Below are 16224 nucleotides of genomic sequence, written 5' to 3'. Positions count from 1 at the left end.
GCATCTTTTGGTGGGTCCACTTTTAGTCACTGCCAACCGCTAACCGTCAACCTTTTTATTACTGCAACCATGACAACCTCTAGTTAGGGTCCTCGCTTCTCTGACCTGAGAACAGAGGTGAGCTTCACGACAGCGACCAGTCATAGAAAGGTGTTTTTGATCGGTTCAAACGTGAACTTTGGCCCCTCCCAAATTTCAAAGGTTAACCCTTGCCTTGTTGTCCCGTCCCTGCAGGCGTAGCAGTGCGAGCATGCTGACCTGATCCAAAATGTGCACCTCGACCAACAGCAGCTCAGCGCTGGTGGGTGTCTTCCCAGATTACGGGATTTCCCCAGACGAGATCCTGGACACCACGCAGGGGCGGGCCTTCTTCGTGGCCACCATAGTCATTGGCGTGGTGCTGGTGGGCATCATGCTGGTGTGTGGCGTGGGGAACTGCCTCTTCATCACCAGCCTCGCCCGCTACAAGCAGCTCAGAAACCTGACCAACCTGCTCATCGCCAACCTAGCCGTGTCGGACGTGCTGGTGGCAGCGATCTGCTGTCCCTTCCTGCTAGACTACTACGTGGTGAAGCAGCTGTCGTGGGAGCACGGCCTGCTGCTCTGTGCCTCCACCAACTACCTGCGCACCGTCTCGCTCTACGTGTCCACAAACGCTCTCCTGGCCATCGCCGTGGACAGGTGAGTTCACCTCCGGGAACACAAGCAGACAACACAGAGCCTCTGTTTGTGCTTCGGTTGGTTTGGCGTGTAAATGTTCCGTGTGAGAACATCCTGGGTAACGGCCGTTCGGTTTATAATATTGCTGAATCTCTGCCACAGCGTCAGCACTTAGAGCTGCCCCTCAGTGGGCTTCCAGAAGCTGCCCAACCAGAGGAAAACTGACTTACCCAGAGGGAGGTCTGAGAGTAGGAGGAGCTAAAAAGGTAGTGAGAGGCTCCGTAAAGGCCAGGATGTTTTATTACAGAATAGAAGTATGGAACAGAAAAGTCCACTCCTCTTTGAAATGATTGGTAATTATTGCTGATGTTCATGGTTTGGTCCTCTGAAACAACCATCAGGATCCTACCAGGATGGACGTCCTTACAGGTGATCCATTTAAATCTTAAATATTCACTTTGTGCCTGAAAGATGGACGAGGTCAGTACGACATCACTCGCTGATGAAGATCAGAGCGTCTGGAGTCCTTCTGACGGGATCAAAACCTCCAACATGAGCATCATGCTTCATCCAATCAGACGTCAGAGGAGAGGCTACACTGTAAAACATGACTGGCAAACATTACAGTAATACTGAGGAAATTTACAGGAAAAATATAGAATCAATACAATGTTACAGTAGTATAAATGCAGTCATATCCTGTCATTTATTTACAGTAACAGTGCTGCAAATTCAATTACTGCACAGTTACTGTAAAGTTTACTGAAGTCCACTGTGATCTTAAGTGGAGCTCATTGCACATTAAATATTAAACATGAAGGTTTTGTTGATTTACTGAGAACTCATTAGTATCTGTAAAAACTGCCACATCTTCTTAAGCTGACCAGTTGGGCCATATTTGAGTTTTGCCGGTCCGATGCTGGGCCCTGGGCCTTACTTTGACACCCCTGTGGGAATGCTGCTTCTTTTAAACGACCATCAGCCCGCCCCGGGGTGGGATCCTTGTACTCTCAGATCAATCTTCAGAGGTTTTCTCCATTAATGCTTCCTGTCACGTGACCTCAGGTGTGCTTGAGCCAAAGTATGAATGATGTTTGAGTCACGCTAAGAAACCAGATAAGCACTCGAAGCGTGTGAGTCGAAGCGTGTGGCGGCAGCAGCGAGGCCGCTGATGATGTGCAGGGTCCTGACGGTGGCTCCACATCAAGCACATTCCAGAGCGGACCAGCTGACAGACGGGGTTTACATTCTGCTTCAACAAAAGCAGCTCCCGTGTTTCTGAGTGAAACCGGGCAGCTCGCGCTCCGGCGGTCCTCCACGCGTCCTTCATCACGCCTGGCTGACGGCTGTTAGTGTTTCCAGAGAGCTTCTGTGTATCTGGGGACAACAAAGTGGTTCCACTTTCCTCGTTATCCTGAGAGCGAACACATCCAAACATCTGGCAGCGTGTCAGACCGACTCAGGGTACAAACACTTCTGCAGCTGATAACAACACAATCCATTAAATCCAACGAACACGACTGCTGCTTCGCTTACATCAAAGCTCAGCTCCTCTGAAACTGCAAACACAGTCTTACATCAACAGAAACACCAGAACCCCCGAGAGGGGACATCCTGAAAAACTAAAGCTCCATTCAACCAATCCGATCCATTCAGGCAGAAATACCAGGAAAGAAATGTGTCCACAGATTTTAGAGGCGGAAAAGGAGCTCCGCCTTCATAACAGACAAGACGATGACAGCACTGAAAAACAGCAGAAAGATCTCTGACGTGTCCTCACAGTCACAGGTTGAAACGTCCCGTGTCCAGACGGTGCCGTCAGTACGTAACCACCACAAAAACAGTCTTACTTTGTAAAAGAGCAAAACCTCCAAAGGGAACAGGATAAAAAGCCAAATCAGAGGCCCTGATAGGGCCTGAGAGGACCTGAGAGGGCCCGAGAGGACCCGGCAGTTTGGTCTGAGAGGGCCTGAGAGGACCTGAGAAGACCTGAGAGGGCCCGAGAGGACCCGGCAGTTTGGTCTGAGAGGGCCCGAGAGGGCCTGAGAGGACCTGAGAGGGCCCGAGAGGACCCGGCAGTTTGGTCTGAGAGGGCCTGAGAGGACCTGAGAGGGCCCGAGAGGACCCGGCAGTTTGGTCTGAGAGGGCCCGAGAGGGCCTGAGAGGACCTGAGAGGGCCCGAGAGGACCCGGCAGTTTGGTCTGAGAGGGCCCGAGAGGACCCGAGAGGGCCCGAGAGGACCCGGCAGTTTGGTCTGAGAGGGCCCGAGAGGACCCGAGAGGGCCCGAGAGGACCCGGCAGTTTGGTCTGAGAGGGCCCGAGAGGACCCGAGAGGGCCCGAGAGGACCCGGCAGTTTGGTCTGAGAGGGCCTGAGAGGACCCGAGAGGGCCCGAGAGGACCCGGCAGTTTGGTCTGAGAGGGCCCGAGAGGGCCTGAGAGGACCTGAGAGGGCCCGAGAGGACCCGGCAGTTTGGTCTGAGAGGGCCCGAGAGGGCCTGAGAGGGCCCGAGAGGACCCGGCAGTTTGGTCTGAGAGGGCCCGAGAGGACCCGAGAGGGCCCGAGAGGACCCGGCAGTTTGGTCTGAGAGGGCCTGAGAGGACCCGAGAGGGCCCGAGAGGACCCGGCAGTTTGGTCTGAGAGGGCCCGAGAGGGCCTGAGAGGACCTGAGAGGGCCCGAGAGGACCCGGCAGTTTGGTCTGAGAGGGCCCGAGAGGGCCCCGGCAGTTTGGTCTGAGAGGGCCTGAGAGGACCTGAGAGGGCCCGAGAGGGCCTGAGAGGACCTGAGAGGACCCGGCAGTTTGGTCTGAGAGGGCCCCGGCAGTTTGGTCTGAGAGGGCCTGAGAGGACCTGAGAGGGCCTGAGAGGACCTGAGAGGACCTGAGAGGGCCTGAGAGGGCCTGAGGGGGCCTGAGAGGCCCTGAGAGGGCCTGAGAGGGCCCGAGAGGGCCCCGGCAGTTTGGTCTGAGAGGGCCTGAGAGGACCTGAGAAGACCTGAGAGGGCCCGAGAGGACCCGAGAGGGCCCGAGAGGGCCCTGGCAGTTTGGTCTGAGAGGGCCTGAGAGGACCTGAGAAGACCTGAGAGGGCCCGAGAGGACCCGGCAGTTTGGTCTGAGAGGGCCTGAGAGGACCTGAGAGGACCTGAGAGGGCCCGAGAGGACCCGGCAGTTTGGTCTGAGAGGGCCTGAGAGGACCCGAGAGGGCCCGAGAGGACCCGGCAGTTTGGTCTGAGAGGGCCCGAGAGGGCCTGATAGGGCCTGAGAGGACCTGAGAGGGCCCGAGAGGACCCGGCAGTTTGGTCTGAGAGGGCCTGAGAGGACCTGAGAGGGCCCGAGAGGGCCTGAGAGGACCCGGCAGTTTGGTCTGAGAGGGCCCGAGAGGGCCCGAGAGGGCCCCGGCAGTTTGGTCTGAGAGGGCCTGAGAGGACCTGAGAGGGCCTGAGAGGACCTGAGAGGACCTGAGAGGGCCTGAGGAGGCCTGAGAGGGCCTGAGGGGGCCTGAGAGGGCCCGAGAGGGCCCAAGAGGCCCTGAGAGGGCCTGAGGGGGCCTGAGAGGGCCCGAGAGGACCTGAGAGGACCCGGCAGTTTGGTCTGAGAGGGCCTGAGAGGGCCCGAGAGGACCCGGCAGTTTGGTCTGAGAGGGCCCGAGAGGGCCCGAGAGGACCCGGCAGTTTGGTCTGAGAGGGCCCGAGAGGGCCTGAGAGGACCTGAGAGGACCTGAGAGGGCCCGGCAGTTTGGACTGAGACAGGCTCATCGTCCAGCTGCCAGTCCTTCTGGGTCAAAGTAAGACCAATGTTAGATTAATGCAGCGCTGCTATGTAACTGATGATGTACTGATACTCACAGCCGGACCTTTAGACTGTGATTCATTAAAAATCACAACATTAAAAAATCAGATGATTATGATTCAGCTGATTTAGGAAGCGTTGACTATATTCTGTTTGTTATGTTGATTTCATCATCCCACTGATGTTTGTATTCGTTTATAGTGATTCATTAAGGTATGAAGGAGATATTAATAACAACAAACCATACATGTCTGTGGCACACATGAGCAAAGGTACGCCTTTCAGCACGCTCTCTCCCCCGGTGGTCAAAGGTAAATTATAAGGTGCACTTAAAATCCTTTATTTTCTCAAAAATCGACAGTGCGTCTAATAATGCGGAGCGCCTCATGTATGAATCCTGGTTGTGCGTACTGACCTCGAACCGATTTAATGTGGTTAGAGACAAATGCAGTCGCATGGCAGGATGCTGTAAACGGACCAAACTTCAGTCAGGAGAACGGCTGAGATAATCCATCCACAATACGAGGTTAGTCATTAATATACTGCAGCAACATGGGAACAGAGCCGCTGTGATAGAATACAGCATTAATGAATCGATGGTACAGAAGTGGAGGAAGAAAGAAGAATGAGTGGAGTAGTTTGACTCATCTGTTTTGTTTCGCTTAATGTGCTTTATGGTCCGAAAAATACGGTAACTAAAAATTTATATTATCAAAGCTTCAGAAACCAAAAGGTTTCCGTGTTTTAGAAGCAGTCCGTGTGAAGGGCGCAAAAGCCGGCCCTCCTCCACCTGAGCCAGCTTCCCGTCTGTGTCTGCAGGTACATGGCGATCCTGCACCCGCTGAGGCCTCGTATGAAGCACCAGACGGCGTGCTGCGTGATCCTGACCATCTGGCTCGTCCCCATCTTCATCTCCATCCCGTCTGCCTACATGGCCTCAGAGACGACGTACCCACATGTGGACGGTTGCCCCGATAAGACCTTCTGCGCTCAGATCTGGCCCGTGGACCACCAGGTTTACTACCGCTCTTACTTCCTCCTCGTCTTCGCTCTGGAGTTCGTGGGCCCCGTGTCTGTCATGGCCGTCTGCTACACCCACATCTCCAGAGAGCTGTGGTTTAAAAATGTTCCAGGTTTTCAGACGGTACAGATCCGCAAGAGACTGCAGAAGCGCAGGAGGACCGTGGTGGTGCTGATTCTGGTCCTGGTGGCCTACATCCTGTGCTGGGCGCCGTATTACGGTTTCACCCTGGTGCGGGACTTTTACCCCACCCTTATCTCCACGGACAAGAACTCCCTGGTGGCCTTCTACGTCATCGAGTGCATCGCCATGAGCAACGGGATCATCAACACCCTCTGCTTTGTGAGCGTCCGAAACAGCAGGAAGCAGCTGAATAAGTCCATCAAGTTCCCTCTGAGGCTGGTGAGCTTCGTGGCCACCAAGTGGCTGGATGAAGCTGAGCCGCGGACATCCTCCCTCCGGGTGACGGAGGAGGTGGAGGGCGGCCGGCTGAGGTACTTACCTACTTCTTCTTCTATGGAAGGCACAAAACATCCGGTAAAGCGGCTGCACGCAGAGACTCGGAGCTGAAGTGAGGAGCGAGCTGTGACGTGTTTGCTCAGCAGAACTGTGGCTGCTGCCGAGTGTTAGCGACGCTGCATCGTCCATGGAGAGACTTTCTGATCCCGTTTTTGTCGTTTCCAACTGTTTGTATCTTATGTGGATGAAAATATTATTATTGTTATTATTTACAACACTGAGGCCAGAGACCTGTTTAAACTGGATTGCATTATTAGGGGCGTGGCCTCTCTGACTGACAGGTGGCTGTTGCTGCTAGCGTCACCTGAACTGGACGTCTGCACCATGTTTGTGATGTTGGAGCTTTAAGGAGCGTTTTAATGACATCATGTGACCAATAACATGGCTGCTGTGTGGGTAATTGTGGGAAGTTGCTAACTAGCATTAGCTGCAAAGTTATCTAGATATGGTCACGTCCGACTGCCACCGTGGCAACAGCTACGAAGCTGAAGTGAGGCTTCAGGAAGACGTGTCGACCACCCCTCAGCGTTCGGGGCCCTCAGTTAAAGTGACATAATCAGAGTTTGGTGCGACCTCCTTCTGCCCTCACACCAGCAGTTTGGAAGGAGTCCACCACATCTCCTCCTGCCTCTTCTTCTTCTGTGGATTTCAGCCCGACTCCCCGACGTGCTCCTGCTGTTCAAAGTAAAACTGTTGGTAATGCAGCAGGCTGCGTGCGCATGCACGATTCTCTGCTCATATTCATGTCAAATAAAGATGCATTTTTAAGCTTGTAATGAAGGAGCAGAGGTGAGAGCTGGAGTGGTGCGTGCTGGTGTTCGTGCAGCTTTCAGAGGCTGTTTGTACCTCGGTGCGCTCTCTGCGTGGGCTTGTTTGATCTTTAGACCATCAGTTCAGCCTCCGCCATCGTTTCCACCCTCATTAGTGCCGATCAGCACACAGCTCTGTGAAGCCGGTCTCTTATTTATGTTCACGCAGCAGCTTCAGACGCACAGACTCAAAGTCCGCCAGCGTCCTCTGTAGCAGCATCGAGGGAGTTTATACTGAAATCAATACTGCCTGTTCTTCCTCACATCACAGGGTTTCTGACCTTTCTCTGGTGTGTGTGTGCAGCGCTGTCTCACAGGTTTGATCTGCATATTTGTAATGCTGCTGTTGTATAATCTGCTTAGCAACGATGAACGCGAACCTGAAGAGAACAATGACTCGCTACAGTCCCTCCCTGCTGATTTGCATTGTGTGCCCATGTTAGGGTTCACTCACATGGTTGTAAGTGTTTTAATATTCATTGCGTTGCAAATAAAAAGCGCCTGAAATGGACGAAGCAAACAGGTACAGCTCTGTGAAAACGAACTGCCTCTCTTCTTAAATCATGAACGACCTGGAGCTAAGTCCAGCTTCACTGCCAGGCCTGGTTTAAGTCCAGACTTTGAGCCAATCAGAGGTGGAGCTGCTGGTTCCTGCAGAGCAGCCAGACCGTCACGCGACCACCACCCTGGCTGCTGCTGCTGGGATGTTTCTGGATGAAACGTAGAAAGTTCAGCTTCTGTCTCGTCAGCCCTCAGAATATTATCCTCCAGATGTTTGTTGGCAGATGTGCGACGAGACTTTGTGATCTTCTTGGTCAGCAGTGGTTTCTGCTTGGACTCTCCCATCTTTGCCCCGCCTCTTTCTTACTGTTGACCTCTGACCTTATCTGAGCCAGGTGAGTCTGCAGGTCTGCAGATGTTAATCTGGGCTCTTCTGTGACCTCCACAGCCTGAGAAATGTCTCTGTAACCCTCTCAGGCTGATGATGTCACTGACTTTGTCTTACTCGGCGATGTCAGTTATCACAAACAGCTGATTGCAGTTCTTGCTGCCAACGATGACACAACCAGTTATTAGCTTTAAGAGGCGACGACATCACAGGGCAGCGAGGTTTGGAAAGCTTTTGTTCCCCTAATAAACTAAATCATCGTGTAAAAACGGCATTTTGTGTTTATGCGGATTATCTTTGTGAGATATTATAAAGAGCAGAGATGTTTCAGGCTCAGCGACACAGCGAGGAGCTTCTCTTAAACTGAGTCTGAAGTCATATCCTGATGTTTTCCCCTCAAACTGTCCTCATCAAACAGTGTTGAGGTCAGTCTGAATACACTCAATGACCAAATGTTTCCATCGATGATTTTCTTTCATGCCCACGACAAAGCCGGGATTCATCGGCTCAGACTGGACATCTCATTCCCCACAGCCCGACTCCCAGCATCAGTACTGGTGCCTGTGTATAAGCTCAGTGTAAGCCGCCGTCATCACAGCTGAACAAATACTTGCTTTCTGTGCGTTAGACTACGATCGTTAAAAGAAACCAAAAACTGTCATAAAAACACATTTTTGTTCAGTCAGATTAGCAAAGAACGTTTAGAGACCCTCCCCTCAGGATGACACCTGCACAGGTGACCAGCGGGCTGCAAAACACAAAACACTCCACAGCTCTGCCGGGTCAGCCAAACATCAGGGGCTGAGCTTCCTAATCAATCAAATGGACTTCCTGTCGCAGCTGTGACAGAAGGAAGAAAGGAGACGCCGCTTTGTTTTTGATGTATTTAATAGAAAAACAGTCCAGGAATCAGTGAGCTGATAAAAACGGTTCACCTTCCTCTCTGAGCGACTCACCTGTGGCCAACAGCACAGACTCTATTTACAAAATAAAAGCAGCTCAGAGAGCGCCACGGCTCAGCTGTCAGGTCGCTGCTCGGACCCTCTGTGGAGGACGCCGTCTCCACAGAGGGTCGTCTTACCAGAATGAATCACTCGCTTCATTTTAAAGCTGCTTCAAAATAAAACTGAGCCGAGCGCGTCCACTTTGGACGGCCTCAGGTCGACTTCTCACAGGTGACTTTACAGGTAAACTCGGGGAAATCCAGAACTTAAATGGGTCGGGTTTTTATTTTAGTGTTACTCATTTTAATGTTTGGTGGGCCTCACACGTGCTCCACCCCCACAGCCAGAAATAATCCCTTTCACATTAAAAGTCCTTTTAGTGGAAGAAGACATCCGCTGTTTCTTCTTCGTGACACTACAGATATATGAAGACTTTTTCACATTAAAATGAAAACAATGAGACTTATTTTGAAAAAGTGCAAAGACTTTCTCTGTTTTTCACATTAAAAGCAAAACATAGGCATATATTTGAAAGCCTAAATATGAGTTTTACTCTGAAAAAACCTGGATGCACCTCAGCACTAATCACAAGTAGAGCAAACTGAAACATGATGGCAGAAATAATAGTTTTACGTTTTAATCCACGTGTTTCTCCTTTGCTGTGCTCCTGATTGATGCAATCCAAGTTTGACAGGCTGCAAGACTTTTAATTTGAAAAAACACCTGGATGTTCCTCACCACAGCAAAGAAGAAAATGGAAATACAACAAAAAAATTTAAATATGTTTTTTCCTTGTTATCTCACTCCTTATTCACAAAGACTTCCTGATGTTATTTCCACATTAAAAGTCTGTAAAGGGAAGACTTTGAGACTTTTAATGTGAAACAACACGAGGACGTGTCTTATCCAACATGACGAGTACCATAAAGTAAAAACAAAAGGAATCAGAAAGCAGAAATCATGTGTTCATACTCGTTTCTTCTTTGCTGAATATATTAACAGATGTTTTTCACATTAAAAGCCTCTCTACAAAAGGCTGCCGAACCTTTAATGTGAAAAACCACACAGGTATGGTTTAAAATCAATCAGGACACAAAGATGAAAGAACAGCCTCTCATCTGTCTCTAATGCAGATGGAGCGGGTTTGATCTTTTCGTTTGTAGAGGATGACGTCATCAAACACGGCGTTCTGGTCTGGTGAGCCCTCAGCGAGGGGCAGGGCAGGTTTCCGCTTACTTCCTCCTCTTCAGGAAGGCCGTAGCCTCTCTCTGCAGGCCTTTGATGTCCTCCTTACCGCTGTCGTCTGAGTCAGGAGGGACGTAGTCCGAGTCATCGCCCGCGTCCTCGCTGTCGTCATTAATGAAGCTGTCCTCGTACTCGTCCTCGTCGTCAGCGGGAGTCTTTTTGGCGACGTGGCGAGCTGTGGGGGGATTTACTGCGAGTGAGTCAGAGAATGAAGTGGCCGAGATTTAGTTTCTGTTTCTAATTTTCAGACCCTTTTATTTATCACCTGTTGTTATTTACTTCCACCTGTACGACACAAATGTGTGTGTGTCCATGAGCGTACCTGGTTTCTTTGTGTGTTTGTATTCCTTCCTGTGCAGGGGGTTTTTCCTGCAGAGGAAACAAAGTTCACGTCAGAATAAAGTCGAGCGATGCAGGTCAGACGATGTTTCCTGACAGCCGTCCGTCTGCAGCGTCGGCCGCGTCGAGTTAAAAATACTCGAATTACTCATCGCAGAGTCTGCAGCGAGCACGGAGACAGCGAGCCAAGTGTCAACCAAACAAACGCTGCTCTGAGGAACACGAATCGCATCAGTGTGTGTGTCCCTGTGTGTGTGTGTCCCTGTGTGTGTGTGTGTGTCCCTGTGTGTGTGTGTGTGTGTCCCTGTGCGTGTCCCTGTGTGTGTGTGTGTGTGTCCCTGTGTGTGTGTGTGTGTGTGTGTCCCTGTGTGTGTGTGTGTGTGTCCCTGTGCGTGTCCCTGTGTGTGTGTGTGTGTGTCCCTGTGCGTGTCCCTGTGTGTGTGTGTGTGTGTCCCTGTGTGTGTCCCTGTGTGTGTGTGTCCCTGTGTGTGTGTCCCTGTGTGTGTCCCTGTGTGTGTGTGTGTGTGTCCCTGTGTGTGTGTGTCCCTGTGTGTGTCCCTGTGTGTGTGTGTGTGTGTCCCTGTGTGTGTCCCTGTGTGTGTGTGTGTGTATGTGTCCCTGTGTGTGTCCCTGTGTGTGTGTGTGTGTGTATGTGTCCCTGTGTGTGTGTCCCTGTGTGTGTGTGTGTGTGTGTGTATGTGTCCCTGTGTGTGTGTCCCTGTGTGTGTGTGTGTGTGTGTGTCCCTGTGTGTGTCCCTGTGTGTGTGTGTGTGTGTGTGTGTCCCTGTGTGTGTGTGTGTGTGTATGTGTCCCTGTGTGTGTGTCCCTGTGTGTGTGTGTCCCTGTGTGTGTCCCTGTGTGTGTGTGTGTGTGTGTGTGTGTGTGTCCCTGTGTGTGTCCCTGTGTGTGTGTGTGTGTGTGTATGTGTCCCTGTGTGTGTGTCCCTGTGTGTGTGTGTGTGTGTGTGTGTGTGTGTGTGTGTCCCTGTGTCCCTGTGTGTATGTGTCCCTGTGTGTGTGTCCCTGTGTGTGTGTGTGTGTGTGTGTGTGTGTCCCTGTGTGTGTGTGTGTGTGTGTGTCCCTGTGTGTGTGTCCCTGTGTGTGTGTGTGTGTCCCTGTGTGTGTGTGTCCCTGTGTGTGTGTGTGTGTGTGTGTCCCTGTGTGTGTGTGTGTGTGTGTGTCCCTGTGTGTCCCTGTGTGTGTATGTCCCTGTGTGTGTGTGTGTGTGTGTCCCTGTGTGTGTGTGTGTGTGTGTGTCCCTGTGTGTCCCTGTGTGTCCCTGTGTGTGTGTGTGTGTGTGTGTGTATGTCCCTGTGTGTCCCTGTGTGTGTGTGTGTGTGTGTGTGTCCCTGTGTGTGTGTCCCTGTGTGTCCCTGTGTGTGTGTGTGTGTGTGTGTGTCCCTGTGTGTCCCTGTGTGTGTGTGTGTGTGTGTCCCTGTGTGTCCCTGTGTGTGTGTGTGTGTGTGTGTGTGTATGTCCCTGTGTGTCCCTGTGTGTATGTCCCTGTGTGTCCCTGTGTGTGTGTGTGTGTGTGTGTGTGTGTATGTCCCTGTGTGTCCCTGTGTGTGTGTGTGTGTGTGTGTATGTCCCTGTATGTCCCTGTGTGTGTCCCTGTGTGTGTGTGTGTGTGTGTGTGTGTGTGAGTGCGCGTGTGTGTGTGTGTGTGTGTGTGTGTGTGAGTGTGTGTGTCCTTCGTAGTGACCCTCAGTTTTTACAAAAACGTTCGTTTTTATGCAATAAAGTCAATAAAAAGAAGATAAAACAGAAAAAGTATCAAATCAATAGCTTTGTGTTGTCTGACAGCAACAATGTGCTGCAGGCAGTTATTAAGTAACTAAACCCTGATGTGTGATCTCTGAGGCTCCTCGTTGGTGTCTGTTTGATCCAGCTGTTTGTCAGCAGCTGCAGAGCCTCGGCCGTCGGCTCAGCTCTAACCTGTAGCAGTCGCTGCCGTAAGGACACTCGGGTTTGTCCTCCTCCTCCTCCTCCTCCTCGTAGTCTGTGTCTCCAGGGTGACTGCAGTCCTGGAAATGAAGTGGGTTCTTCCTGGAAAACACAAGCAGGGAGGAAACGAAGGGTGTGAAGCCCACCTGTGCAGGGCGGTCACCTGCAGTTGTTTGCTATGCAGCCTGCACCACACCGTGGGCTGGAACCAGCTGCTGGAGTCACTGCAGTGAGGACAGCTGCTCCTTGTTTCAAAGATTTTTCTAAAAGTGAAATCTGAAGGACTAATCTGAGGCAGCGAGCGGCATCTGTGAGATGGTGAAGGGGCGGGGCTACGAGAGGCGCTTGACGCACCTCATCGGCTCGAGTGCTCTTCAGCTCGTCTTCAGAGGGAAACGAGACATCAAAGCAAAAGCTCTCAGAATAAATTCAGCCTGTGACTCCGTGTGTTTCAGTGTCGTACCTGTAGCAGGCCGTCCCGTACGGACACGGCGTTCTGACTCGGGCTTTGGAAGGGGCGGGGCCAGACTCGGCGTCTCCGTCTGACCCGGCGGGCTCGGCTCGTTTAGACGTCCCGTTGTTTTCAGACATCTTGCCCTCCTTCTCAGACTCATTTGCTTTGTCCTCCGCTTCCGCCTTCATGGTGAAGCTGTCGTTCTCGCCGCTGTCCTCAGACCTGTTCGGTTTAGCCCGACGGTGGGCGGCGGCCTCCTGAAAGCCAGAGGACATATTAGTCTCTTAGGTCAGGAGGCGGAATTTAAACCTGGAAACAGAAACTCTGCTCAACAGGTCTCACCTCAGGTTGTTCTTCGTCATCACTCAGTTTTCTCCTCTTCCTCGGCCTCTCCTCCTCCTTCCTTGTGAACTCCGCCTCCTCAGGTGAGGAGGTTGTTGCGGGCGTGGCTCGTGCGACAGCTGCTCGTTTAGTGGCAGGTGACGGCGCTGCAGGTCGGCAGGTCCGAACTAAACAGACATTTTCAAACAAATAACAGGATCAGAAAGGGCGCCCCCCGCAGGCAGAGGGAACACAGGACGGGTCTTTGTTACCTGTCGGGGTGGAGGGCGGAGTCTTTGCAGCAGGTACAGCCGCCTGCATCCATGCAGGTAAAACTCTTCTCCTGGTCACAGACGGAGCGGCGCCTCGCTGATCGTCTTTCACCGATCCTGCCGAGTCTCCCTGAAAGAAACGCAACGAGACGACTTCACTGATTGGCTGCTCGCTTTCACACTGCCATCCACTGAGCCACTGACACGCCCACTGTGGGATCAAACACGTGAAGCCGCCTGCTGTGGCGCCCCCTGGTGAACGAGGGAGGAGCTGCTGTCAACCAAAGTTTCCTTTATTCTTACAGTAAGTCCTGTTCTGATGATGATTATTTCTGTCAGTGTTTGTTTGTCTCATAACTTTGTTTGTTAAAAAACAAACTGTTCTAAAGTTTCATGTTTCTGTCACATCACATTAACCCTGCACTCTGAAAGCGCCTCCTTGATTAAATATCCACACTTGCTGACGTCACTCTTAGGCCCCGCCCCCTGAGGAGTCCTTCTCCAGCAGCTTCTCGTCTCTGAAAAGTTCAGCCTACCTTGAACGGTCTCTCGGCCTCCTCGTCTTCCTGCGGAGCTGCTGACGGCGGCGGCTCCTCCTGGTTCAGTCTGGCAGCTGGACGTAGATCCACAGCTGGATCAGGAGGAACAGGAAGTGTCTCTTCTTCTTCTTCTAACATCTGGCTGTTCCTGTGGGGAGCGACACTGATGCAGATAAATGTGAACTTCTGTGAGCTGGAAGCATTAACTTTGATGTCAGCTTCAAAGAGCGCGACAAAATCGGAAACCTACGCTGCGCCTAATGTTCTGACCGAGCGTTTAACCCCGCATGGCGCGGCCCGCACAGATAAAAGAGCTCCCGTTACCTGAGAGCAGCCTCCACCTTCATTACTCAGCGAGACGGTTCGAGTCTTTGTCTCGACCGACATCAGGACAGAAAGGAGCGTTTTTCAGACGTCAGAAGTACCTGGGCGTGCGCTCGTCTCCGCCCACTGACACCACCTCGTAGATGAACCGACCCGGCAGCAGAGAGAAGAAGTCTCCGTGACGAAGGACGTGCCAGGAACCTTTCTGCAGAGGTCGAGGGTCATCGGTGGGGGTCGACTGAATGAAGCACGGGTTCAGGTGTGTCTGAGGACCGAAACAGCAGGAGGTTAAACGGAAACTCAAACAGCAACAACAACAACAACAACAATAATAATAATAATGGAATTAAAAACAAAATCTTCCAAAGCAACAGGGACCAAGGCTGAATTTAAAGCAAAGGGAGATTTCTATGATATGAAACAACCACACTTCTACATTTACTATAATGTTGAATAATAAAATGATTATGTAATAAAGCTAATGTAATAAGAAATCTAAACCTAAACCTGTGGCCTGCCTCACATTCAGGAACAGGAGGAAGGACGAACGTACGGCTTTGAGGCGCAGCTCTCCGCTCAGGTTGTCCAGCAGCCCGTGGTGTCTGGAGACTCGCTTATCACTGATCTGAGACGGGAAACAAGGCAGCGTTTACAGACGTCTCCAGCTGCTCCTTTTACAGTATTACTCTGAATAAATCAAACAGACTCAAGCTCAGCCGTGATGAATGAAGGGAAGCAAACCAGGTCTCAGAACAACGACAGAAAAACAAGAGAGGGAAAAGCTGCATCAAAGCCACGCCCACATGACGGATCATTTCCCACTGTGATGATGCTGAGCTGCTCTAACAGAGTCCACGAACACACACGCTGCTGTCTCTGACGGGTCAGATCAAACATGTTTAGAACTTTTTCTTCTGTGGACTTTAGTTTCATTTATTTCATGTTTTTTAAGTTGTGTTTTTTTAAACAGGAACAGGTCAAATTATACAGACATGATGGGTGGCTCAAGACTTTTGCACAGTGGCCCGTTGTAGCCTTATAAAGCAGGGGTGGGGTTTAGATCTCACCCTGGGTGAACACACCTGGATCAGATGATTAGTTCATCACCAGGCCTCTGGAGAACTGGAGGCCATTTAAATGAATGGATGAAGGACACCTCTGGACCTCGAGGCGTTGCATTCCCCTCCCCTGTTTTAAAGGATACACCTGAGCAGCATCTGGCAGGAGGACGGAGGAGGGTCAAAGTTCAAGGTGCTAGCTTATGAAGCCCCGCCCTCTCTACGTCGGCAGATCAGTGATCCACCTGATCATGTCTGGTCACTTTGTTATTGATTAGTTATGAGGTTTAAATCATGTTTTTAAGTGAAGCTAAGCTTCCCTGGATGTATCACGTGATTAAAGATCACGTGCTGCTGTAACGAGCAGAAGTCTGTAAATGATCCGCGGTCATGTTTTCAGACTGAAGAGGAGAGGAGGACTCACTCCCAGTAACGGGCCCCGGCCCAACACCGTCTCTCCGGGTGGCAGGTGGACCGGATCCCCGCCGTCCACCGGGACCAGGTCGAAGCCAGACATCGGCTCAGCGGAGCGGACGGAGGCAGCTGCACCCCGCTGGAGGAACGTGGAGGAAAACAGAGCAGCGCCACGCTTCGACAGTTCAAAAGGTTTCAGGTTAAAAGCAGCTTCTCGGACTGTGGAGGGGAACCAGACCGAGCAGCAGCACCGACACAACTTCAGCTCAGCAACACCGTTCAAAACTTCCGGGTCGGAACGGAGCGTGCGCACTGGGTCTCTGACGTCACTCACCGAACTCCGCCCAGAATCTCTCTGATCTTTTATTAATCTCCCTTAAAAATAAACCTAACCTTGCCTGTGCTAACCACCCCGTGTATGCAGATGAAATTAATCTGTAAAAACAAAACATTTATCTCTTCTGCCGAAATGCTTTTAATATGACAGCGTTGTTGCACGTGAGTTATCGATGAAAAATACAAACAAACGTAAAAAAAGTTCCACATTTTCCATATATTTGAAGAATCGGCAGATTAATGAATGGGATGTGGTAGGGACTGCTTAAGAACTGCAGCGTGAGAAATGCTTTACAGTTTAATTTTATAATTAGAAAATTAAGAAAATCATATTTTCAACGGTTTTCAAA

General features: G+C 51.3%; 2 protein-coding genes across 5 annotated transcripts; one reads left to right on the top strand and one right to left on the bottom strand.

Annotated features, from left to right (window-relative positions):
* The first annotated feature begins 252 nt into the window (after positions 1–252).
* prokr1a (prokineticin receptor 1a) lies at positions 253–8031 on the top strand. The gene is made up of 2 exons (XM_004539294.3): positions 253–681; positions 5267–8031. The coding sequence occupies exons 1-2, from the start codon at positions 269–271 to the stop codon at positions 6036–6038; spliced, it is 1185 nt and encodes a 394-aa protein (XP_004539351.1). The 5' UTR covers positions 253–268; the 3' UTR covers positions 6039–8031.
* A 524-nt stretch (positions 8032–8555) lies between these two features.
* aplf (aprataxin and PNKP like factor) lies at positions 8556–15917 on the bottom strand. 4 transcript variants are annotated; one of them, XM_076885435.1, is made up of 10 exons: positions 15549–15917; positions 14590–14691; positions 14168–14331; positions 13740–13890; positions 13204–13333; positions 12953–13119; positions 12620–12867; positions 12148–12258; positions 10197–10243; positions 8556–10064 (listed from the first exon to the last, which is right to left on the bottom strand). In XM_076885435.1, exons 1-10 carry the CDS (start codon positions 15639–15641, stop codon positions 9862–9864), a joined length of 1416 nt encoding a protein of 471 aa, XP_076741550.1. In that variant the 5' UTR covers positions 15642–15917; the 3' UTR covers positions 8556–9861. The 4 variants fall into 4 exon arrangements, with proteins under 4 accessions (XP_076741550.1, XP_076741551.1, XP_076741552.1 ...); XM_076885436.1 differs by having other exon boundaries at positions 8556–10049; positions 15549–15907; XM_076885437.1 differs by having other exon boundaries at positions 14620–14691; positions 15549–15900.
* Between the last annotated feature and the right edge of the window lie 307 nt (positions 15918–16224).

This window comes from Maylandia zebra, linkage group LG6 (genome assembly GCF_041146795.1).
Source record: "Maylandia zebra isolate NMK-2024a linkage group LG6, Mzebra_GT3a, whole genome shotgun sequence".
Taxonomy (NCBI): Eukaryota; Metazoa; Chordata; class Actinopteri; order Cichliformes; family Cichlidae; genus Maylandia; species Maylandia zebra.
This window is presented reverse-complemented; position numbering and strand designations above follow the sequence as displayed.